At 44.8% G+C, this 10000-nt stretch overlaps 1 protein-coding gene across 3 annotated transcripts in view; it reads left to right on the forward strand.

Annotated features, from left to right (window-relative positions):
* The window catches only part of LOC113574797 (protein tyrosine phosphatase non-receptor type 6), a 25514-nt gene that overhangs the window by 12343 nt on the left and 3171 nt on the right, over positions 1-10000 (forward strand). For 2 of the 3 annotated variants that reach the window (XM_035530789.2, XM_035530790.2), the window contains 11 exons: positions 382-562; positions 1343-1459; positions 2783-2911; positions 3238-3334; positions 4132-4211; positions 4709-4855; positions 5068-5199; positions 7491-7645; positions 8115-8182; positions 9054-9205; positions 9420-9490. In XM_035530789.2, coding sequence (XP_035386682.2) covers positions 382-562; positions 1343-1459; positions 2783-2911; positions 3238-3334; positions 4132-4211; positions 4709-4855; positions 5068-5199; positions 7491-7645; positions 8115-8182; positions 9054-9205; positions 9420-9490 — 1329 coding nt within the window. The other variant, XM_081708937.1, reaches the window with a different exon arrangement.

Here is a 10000-nt window from a genome sequence, read left to right on the forward strand (position 1 = left end):
TCTCTCTCTCTCTCTCTCCTTCTCTCTCTCTCTCTCTCTCTCTCTCTCTCTCTCCCCTCTCCCCCCTTCTCTCTTTCTCTCTCCCCTCTCTCCCTCTCTCTCTCTCTCTCTCTCCCCCTCTCTCTCTCCCCTCTCTCTTTCTCTCTCCCCTCTCTCCCTCTCTCTCTCTCTCTCTCTCTCTCTCTCTCTCTCTCTCCCCCCTCTCTCTCCCCTCTCTCTTTCTCTCTCCCCTCTCTCCCTCTCTCTTTCTCTCTCTCTCTCCCTCTCTCTCTCTCCCCCTCCCCCCTCTCTCTCCCCTCTCTCTCTCTCTCTCTCTCTTTCTCTCTCTCTCTCTCTCCCTCCCCCCCCCCCCCTCTCTCTCTCTCTCCCTTTCCCCCTCAGGTGGTACCATGGCCACCTGCCTGGGCCAAATGCTGAGAGGTTGTTGCGAGAGCGTGACGACCCAGGGACATTCTTGGTGAGGGAGTCCCTCTCCCACCCAGGCAGCTATGTCCTGTCTGCACTCACAGACGAAATGTGCCATTCTGGGCGGAGGGTTTCTCATATCAAGATCATGTGTAATGTAAGAATGTGTGTGTGTGTGTGTGTGTGTTATTTATATATTATGTAAACATCATGTCACTATTTTAAAATACGTCAACAGAAAATACATAGTGGTCAAAGCAGGTAGCCACACTCATGTACACACACACACACACACTCACACACACACACACACACATACACACGTACTCACACATACTCATGTACACACAAACTAACAAACACACTCATTCACTCACTCTCACACACACTCACAAGCACACTCATTCACTCAATGAGACATTTGGAACACATGTGCCTGTGCACGCACACACACACACACACACACACACATGCACCCACTCATGTATGCACATGCTTGCACAACAGTCTTCTTCTCCATTGTGTGTTGGTTAGCCATGGAGGATTAGTACACATTTTAAAGCCTGTGTGTGTGTGTGTGTGTGTGTGTACGCGCTCACACAGGCACATGTGTTCAAAATGTCTCTTCAGATAATCCTGTAATAGCATTGTAGCATTTGAGATTCCTCATTTCATAATCATGACAAAGTTAGAAAGCTTTCCTGGTCTCATTGGGAATCAGAATGTGAATGGAGGGACACATATGCAGCATTTTAGCTGACGCACAATTCTGACGGAACACAACTTGAGTAATTGAGGGTTAAGGGTTTTGTTCAGGGGCCCAACAGTGGCAACCTGGCAGTGGTGGGACTTGAACTGGCAACCTTCTGATTACTAGTCCAGTACCTGCACTACTGAGACTCCACTGCCCAGTGATCACACACTCTCTGCCTTTCAGAATGATCGATACACAGTGGGTGGCAAAGATGTCTTTGACTCTCTAGTGGACCTGGTGGACCATTTCAAACGCACAGGCATCGAGGAGATCTCGGGCACCATGGTCTATCTCAGACAGGTGAGACGCTGGTCTCTCTCAGACAGATGAGATGCTGGTCTCTCTCAGACAGGTGAGATGCTGGTCTATCTCAGACAGGAGCCAACATGGTGGTTAACAGCCTTGTTTTACCTGAACAGTCACTGAGACTCAGGCCAGTGTTCGTGGCTACCTCAGGTAATTCAGCTCAATTGCAAAAGAAATAATATTATTATTATATTATTAAAGACATAATAATAATAATAATATTATTACTTAAAATATTATTATTATTATTAAAGAATTATTATTATTATTATTATTAAAGACATGTTATTGTGCCAGAGGTGATTATAGACAAACACTCGACTTGCTCCAGACATAATAGTGACTGCTATGTGTCCATTCACACACACTCACACACACACACACACACACACACACACACTCAGCAGGTTATACGTAACAAACCTACACTCCCACTGTTATTAAACAAAAAAACATATGCACAAACAGTCATTATACACAAAATATATACACACTATTATATCTATTATACATATTATATGTGCATGTATAATATATTACGTTTACTGTAATTATACACAACATACAGGAACACTGTAATTATATATAACCTACATGCACAGGCATTATACATACCATACATGTGCACATTATCATTGTGTATATGCTGTCATATCTAACCCTAACCCTATCTCTGTCGTAACTAACCCTAACCCTATCTCTGTCTTAACTAACCCTAACCCTATCTCTGTCGTAATTAACCCTAACCCTGTCTCTGTCGTATCTAACCCTAACCCTATCTCTGTCGTATCTAACCCTAACCCTATCTCTGTCGTATCTAGCCCTAACCCTATCTCTGTCGTATCTAACCCTAACCCTATCTATGTCGTTTCTAACCCTAACCCTATCTGTTGTATCTAACCCTAACCTTATCTCTGTTGTATCTAACCCTAACCCTATCTCTGTCTTAACTAACCCTAACCCTATCTCTGTCTTAACTAACCCTAACCCTATCTCTGTCATTTCTAACCCTAACCCTATCTCTGTCATTTCTAACCCTAACCCTATCTGTCGTTTCTAACCCTAACCCTATCTCTGTCGTTTCTAACCCTAACCCTATCTCTGTCGTTTCTAACCCTAACCCTACCTGTCGTATCTAACCCTAATCCTATCTGTCGTATCTAACCCTAATCCTATCTGTCGTTTCTAACCCTAACCCTATCTGTCATATCTAACCCTAACCCTATCTCTGTCGTTTCTAACCCTAACCCTATCTCTGTCATGTCTAACTCTAAACCCATTCTGTGTTGTATCTATCCTTAACCCTTTCTCTCTCAGCCCTATTTCTCAACTCGGCTGAACGCAGCTGACATCGACAGCAGGGTGAAAATATTGGATCAGAAAGCTGTGGCAAAGAATGGGGAAGGAGGTGATAAGTCAAAGGCTGGATTCTGGGAGGAGTTTGATGTGAGTGCAACACTGACCATGTGGCACAGCTACAAATAAAAATGATTTTTTACAGTTCTCAGCTAGTGTTTTACAGTCCTCTATTAGTGTTACAGAAGAGCATTTTTATTCTGAGGTGATTCATTACTCTGACATTGATAGATTAACCCAGTTATGACTGTCCTGACTGCAGTCTGCTCAGTAAAGGGGTGAATCTGTTAGACCACAGGATCAGATCCCCAGCACAGGAAATGGGAACACCTTGCTCTGCATGGACTTTTGTGATTGGCCAATCTCTGCATGTGTAGGCTGTTGTGATTGGTCAGTCTCGCTGTCCATCTGTGCAGGCTTTGCAGAAGTTAGATACCAAAATAAAGAAGAGCAGAGACGAAGGAATGCGGCCGGAAAATAAAAGCAAAAACAGATACAAGAACATTCTACCTTGTAAGATCCTCAGCATAACAACCCCACCCTAACCCTAACAACCCCACCCTGACACTAACAACCCCACCCTGACACTAGTAACCCCACCCTAACCCTAAGAACCCTACCCTGACACTAGTAACCCCACCCTGACACTAGTAACCCCACCCTAACCCTAACAACTCCACCCTGACACTAGTAACCCCACCTTAACCCTAACAACCCCACCCTGACACCAGTAACCCCACCCTTACACTAGTATCCCCACCCTAACCCTAACAACCCCACCCTAACACTAGTAACCCCACCCTGACACTAGTATCCCCACCCTAACCCTAACAACCCCACCCTGACACTAGTAACCCCACCCTGACACTAGTATCCCCACCCTAACCCTAACAACCCCACCCTGACACTAGTAACCCCACCCTGACACTAGTATCCCCACCCTAACCCTAACAACCCCACTATGACACTAGTAACCCCACCCTAACCCTAACAACCCCACCCTGACACTAGTAACCCCACCCTAACCCTAATAACCCTACCCTGACACTAGTAACCCCACCCTAACCCTAACAACCCCACCCTAATAACCCCACCCTAACCCTAACAACCCCACCGTAATAACCCCACCCTAACCCTAACAACCCCACCCTAATAACCCCACCCTAACCCTAACAACCCCACCCTAATAACCCCACCCTAACCCTGTAAGTCTAGCCACTGAGCCTCACAGCAACATTGACAGAAACCTTTTGCACACGCCTCACTGTCACAGAACTAGTCATCATTGTTCTCTACCTTCTCTCCTCCAGTCGATGAGACCAGAGTCATTCTGCAGGATCGAGACCCCCATGTTGTTGGGTCTGATTACATCAACGCCAACTATGTGAAAGTAAATCTTATAATCAGTGACACAAATGAAAATTCAACACCACTAGTTTCACCCTCCAAATGTCATCCATACCTATTATTACTATTATTATTACTATTATTATTACTGTTATTATTACTATTATTATTACTATTATTATTACTGTTATTATTACTATTATTATTACTATTATTATTACTGTTATTATTATTATTACTGTTATTATTATTGCTATTATTATTACTGTTATTATTATTGTTATTATTATTATTGTTATTATTAGTGTTATTATTATTATTACAGTTATTATTAATATTATTATTGCTATTATTATTATTACTATTATTGTTATTACTATTATTATTACTGTTATTATTATTTCTATTATTATTATTATTATTATTACTGTTATTATTATTATTACTGTTATCGTTATTATTCTTTTAAGTATTATTATTATTATTATTATTTATGCACTAACATTTCTGTTTTTCTGGTCTTGATCTTTTTCACTCTAGAATAAGATGTGTGAAATAGGTCCTCAAAAAGTCTACATTGCTTGTCAAGGATGTCTTGCAACAACTGTCAACGATTTCTGGCAAATGGTGTGGCAGGAGGAATCACATGTCATTGTCATGACAACAAGGGAGGTTGAGAAAGGACGGGTCAGTACTTGTTAAAGAAACTTTTGAGCTTTTGAAGCATTTGATCCCTACAGCTGTGGTCATTCGTGCTCTCCTCTAATCTCATACCGAGTTTGATATTTGCAGATGTAATTCATAACCTTAACCCTAACCCTAGTTTAATTTTAACCCCAAATCTTCCCTTGTGGCAGTAATCTTCTGAGATTACAACTCCATCCCTGTGTGCCCTGCAGAATAAGTGTGTGCCCTACTGGCCAGACCCTGGCGCCTCTAAAGAATTTGGGAGTTATGTGGTGATGTCACGCCGTGAGAGAGATGCCAGTGACTACAAGGTCAGAGTTCTGGAGCTGGCCCCGCTCGACAAGGTAAAAGTGTCCTCCACTGATCTCTGACCAGTCTCTCCATTAGGAGTTATATCCCGGGAGCAAGTCTGTCTTAGTGTCACTGTCTCTGTCTCCCACCAAGTACTCTGTGTCTCTACCCTCCCTTTCTGTCTCTTCTTCCCTCTTTATCCTGATGATGTCTGGATTATTTTACCCCTTTGATCGCTGATGATGTCACAGCCATCCCTAGCTGGGATGCCTGAAAGAGCATCACTGTCTGTGCTCTCTGGGAGGGAGGTGTGGCATACACTCTCTCTGCTGTCAATCACAGTAACAATCATGGGCATCTGTGAGCTCGTGCATCACAATGGGGTGGATATTGCTGTCCTCTGAGTATGTTACTTCATCTCCTGACATTGCACAAGCTGCAGAATGCAAAGATGTGATTGGCTAAGACAGCTCTGGACAGCTCTGGACTAGCATTATGAAGCTATTTGTGTTTGTCCAGTTTCACTTGTTTAGTTTGGCTCCCCACATCCAGCATGTTTTAACCTCCAGGAATGTTGACAAAGTCATTACGAGGAACATTTGAGTCTGTATTACCTGATGTGTGTTTGTACCATGTGTGTAATATTTGGGTCTGTATTAGCCAAGGTGTGTGTGTGTGTGTGTGTAATGTGTATAATATTTGAGTCTATTACCTGATGTGTGTGTGTGTACTATGTGTGTAATATTTGGATCTGTATTAGCCAAGATGTGTGTGTGTATAATTTTTTAGTCTGTATTACCTGATGTGTGTGTGTACTACGTGTGTAATATTTGGGTCTGTTACCCAATGTGCGTGTGTGCGTGTGTAATATTTGGGTCCGTATTACCCGAAGTGTGTGTGTACCATGTGTGTAATATTTGAGTCTGTATTAGCCAAGGTGTGTGTTTGTGTGTGTGTGTGTAATGTGTATAATATTTGAGTCTATTACCCGATGTGTGTGTGTACCATGTGTGTAATATTTGAGTCTGTATTAGCCAAGGTGTGTGTTTGTGTGTGTGTGTGTAATGTGTATAATATTTGAGTCTATTACCCGATGTGTGTGTGTACCATGTGTGTAATATTTGGGTCTGCATTAGCTGAGGTATGTGTGTGTGTATGTGTGTGTGTGTATAATGTGTATAACATTCGAGTCTGTATTACTCCATGTGTTTGTGTACTATGTGTAATATTTGGGTCTGTATTAGCCGTGTGTGTGTGTGTGTATGTGTGTGTAAAAAATGGAGTCCAGTAGAAGTTGGGGCATGGCTTTATTTTCATTCATTTCTCTGCGCTCTGCAGAATCATCTAGCACTTCCTCTTTAAGCCCAGAGCGTCGTGACCTGACCCTTGACCTGCAAGGTCACCTGAGCCCCGCTCTGTTTATTACCAGTACAGCTGTGGAACTTTACATATTACTGATGGCAGTATGTCATGATTCAGCTCTAATGAGGTCTGCTCTGTGCATCCTGTCCTCTCTCTCTCTGTGTCCTGTCCTCTCTCTGTGTCCTCTCCTCTCTCTCTGTCCTGTCCTCTCTCTCTGTGTCCTGTCCTCTCTCTCTGTCCTGTCCTCTCTCTCTGTGTCCTCTCTTTCTGTGTCCTGTCCTCTCTCTCTGTCCTGTCCTCTCTCTCTGTGTCCTGTCCTCTCTCTCTTTGTCCTCTCTCTCTCTGTCCTGTCCTCTCTCTGTGTCCTCTCTCTCTCTGTCCTGTCCTCTCTCTCTGTCCTGTCCTCTCTCTGTGTCCTCTCTCTCTCTGTCCTGTCCTCTCTCTCTGTCCTGTCCTCTCTCTCTGTGTCCTGTCCTCTCTCTCTGTGTCCTGTCCTGTCTCTCTGTCCTGTCCTCTCTCTGTCCTGTCCTCTCTCTCTGTGTCCTGTGCTCTCTCTCTGTGTCCTCTCTCTCTGTGTCCTGTCCTCTCTCTCTGTGTCCTCTCTCTCTCTGTCCTGTCCTCTCTCTCTGTGTCCTCTCTCTCTGTGTCCTGTCCTCTCTCTGTCCTGTCCTCTCTCTCTGTGTCCTGTCCTCTCTCTCTGTGTCCTCTCTCTCTCTGTCCTGTCCTCTCTCTGTGTCCTCTCTCTCTCTGTCCTGTCCTCTCTCTCTGTACTGTCCTCTCTCTCTGTGTCCTGTCCTCTCTCTCTGTCCTGTCCTCTCTCTGTCCTGTCCTCTCTCTCTGTGTCCTGTCCTCTCTCTCTGTCCTCTCTCTCTCTGTCCTGTCCTCTCTCTGTCCTGTCCTTTCTGTCTCTCCTGTTGTCTCTGTGTGTCCTGATTGCTCTTTTCTTTTCTGTGCCCTGTCAACTCCACTGTTGTGATTGAAGAGTGGGGCTGTCCGGGAGATCTGGCAGTACCAGTACCTGAGCTGGCCAGACCATGGTGTCCCAGTGGAGCCGGGTGGCGTGCTCAGCTTCCTCACAGAGGTCAACTTCAGGCAACAGGCATTTCACGACACAGGACCCATGATCATCCACTGCAGGTATGACCCTCACTGCAGGTGTGACCCTCACTGCAGGTGTGACCATCACTGCAGGCGTGACCGTCACTGCATATGTGACCCTCACTGCAGGCGTGACCGTCACTGCATATGTGACCATCACTGCAGGTGTGACCATCACTGCTGGCGTGACCCTCAAACGGCTCTCCCTAAAAGGAAATTTGTTTTGAGACCAAGAAGAGATCCATCTGGTTTGAAAGGATTGTATCTGTAAAGTAGAAAGAGTTTCACAGTGTCATCTTTAGCAGTGTGTGCAGGCTGGTGTAAGGCTGTGGCTGCTTTGAGTGGGAGTCTAGTAGCTAGCAGGTCCTGCACTGACCTTTGAGATATGACTGAATGTGGAGTACAGAGTGAGACCACAGAGGGCGACAGTCTTGTGTCTAGCAGTAGCTGCACTGGCAGCTGCATTAGAGGCCCTAGAAGAGTGATGAATTATGATGTTTATTTTTAGCGCTGGCATCGGTCGAACAGGAACCATTGTGGTCATCGACATGCTAATAGAAACGATCAGCAGTAAAGGTGAGTGTCTCTCTCTCTCTCTCTCTCTCTCTCTCTCCCCTCCCTCTCTTCCTCTCTCTCTATCGGTCTCTCTCTCTCCCTCCCTCTCTCTTTCATTTTCATTTTATTTATAAAATTTCATTGGCATGACTGTGAATATACAATTTTGATTTTAGTCACATTAACACTGTAAGTATTAGATAATAACTGGTATACTGGTATAACTGGTATACTCTCATGTGGGGAGAAAGAGCAGAAAGTATTGCGTGAGGGTGTTACCACGCGGTAAGGAAGGAGGTTGAGGTGGCATGCTTGTGTGTGCTGGCTCCATGCTGGCTCCTTTAGAGCTCCACACTGGCTCCATTAGGGCTCCACACTGGCTCCATTTGGGCTCTGTGAGGTTTTAGACCCTCTGGAATGTGCTGGATCTAGGAAAGGGTCTGTTAGCAGATCTGAAAGGCTGCTGTGCATGTGTGGTAAGAACACTGTGTTTATAGGCTGTATTTGATCCTGGTCAGCTGAGCTAAAAGCCATGTCAGATATGCAGAAATAGCCACCACAAAGCCAACTGTTTCAGAATTAAGCCAACAAATTGTAACCCAACATTGTGTTAATGTAAATAGGATTTTAACCTCATGAACCTGCACAATACAGACAGAAGAACTTCTACTGCAAATTAAAATCTGCAATATTTAAAACTTTAGCTTCTGTGTGAACACTAAACTTTACCTTAATACCAGTCGTGGGATAACAGAGCCAATATTAGAAATGATTCAAAATTTAAGTCAAAGTCTTCTGGACTTTTTCACCTTATTTGTAGAGCGTTTTACATTTGTAGCTTCACCATGTTTTGTTATTATTTTTGTTAATTTTTTCATGGGTATCTTCTCAGGTGTGGACTGTGACATTGACATCCAGAAGTGCATCCAGATGGTGCGTGAGCAGCGTTCAGGCATGGTCCAGACCGAGGCCCAGTACCGCTTCATCTACCTGGCCGTAAAGCAGCACATCGAGTCTGAGGAGGCCAAATCGAAGGCCAGAATGGTGAGAGTAACTCTGGCGGGGGGGCTCCGTGTCGAAACTCATCCACTTTATCTTCACCGCATACACTGGCATGAAGCAACCCTGTAGAGATGTTGACATTTCTTTCATGTCTCTTTGGAAGCTGACAATGCCTTGGCCCACACACACACCCAGCTCACACACGCACACCAAAACCTCATGCCATGCTGCACACTGACACTGATTTTATTTTCAGGAGACAGATACAGAGTACGGAAACCTGTCTATACAGCACAGACACCAGATGGCAAGTCGTAAATCCTCCAAGTGAGTAGGAGCACAAAGACCTCAATGTGTGAAACCAGACCACCTACAGGGTTTACCCTATCACCACGGCTACAGGGTTTACCCTATCACCACAGCTACAGCTGATACAGGGTTACCCTATCACCACAGCTACAGCTGATACAGGGTTACCCTAACACCACAGGTACAGCTGATACAGGGTTACCCTAACACCACAGCTACAGCTGATACAGGGTTACCCTAACACCACAGCTACAGCTGATACAGGGTTACCCTATCACCACAGCTACAGCTGATACAGGGTTACCCTAACACCACAGGTACAGCTGATACAGGGTTACCCTAACACCACAGCTACAGCTGATACAGGGTTACCCTAACACCACAGCTACAGCTGATACAGGGTTACCCTAACACCACAGCTACAGCTGATACAGGGCTACCCTAACACCACAGGTACAGCTGATACAGGGTTACCCTAACACCACAGGTACAGCTGATACAGGGTTACCCTAACACCACAGCTACAGC

The sequence above is a fragment of the Electrophorus electricus genome, unplaced genomic scaffold (assembly GCF_041902795.1).
Source record: "Electrophorus electricus isolate QZ-2024a unplaced genomic scaffold, ASM4190279v1 Scaffold202, whole genome shotgun sequence".
In the NCBI taxonomy this organism is placed as follows: domain Eukaryota; kingdom Metazoa; phylum Chordata; class Actinopteri; order Gymnotiformes; family Gymnotidae; genus Electrophorus; species Electrophorus electricus.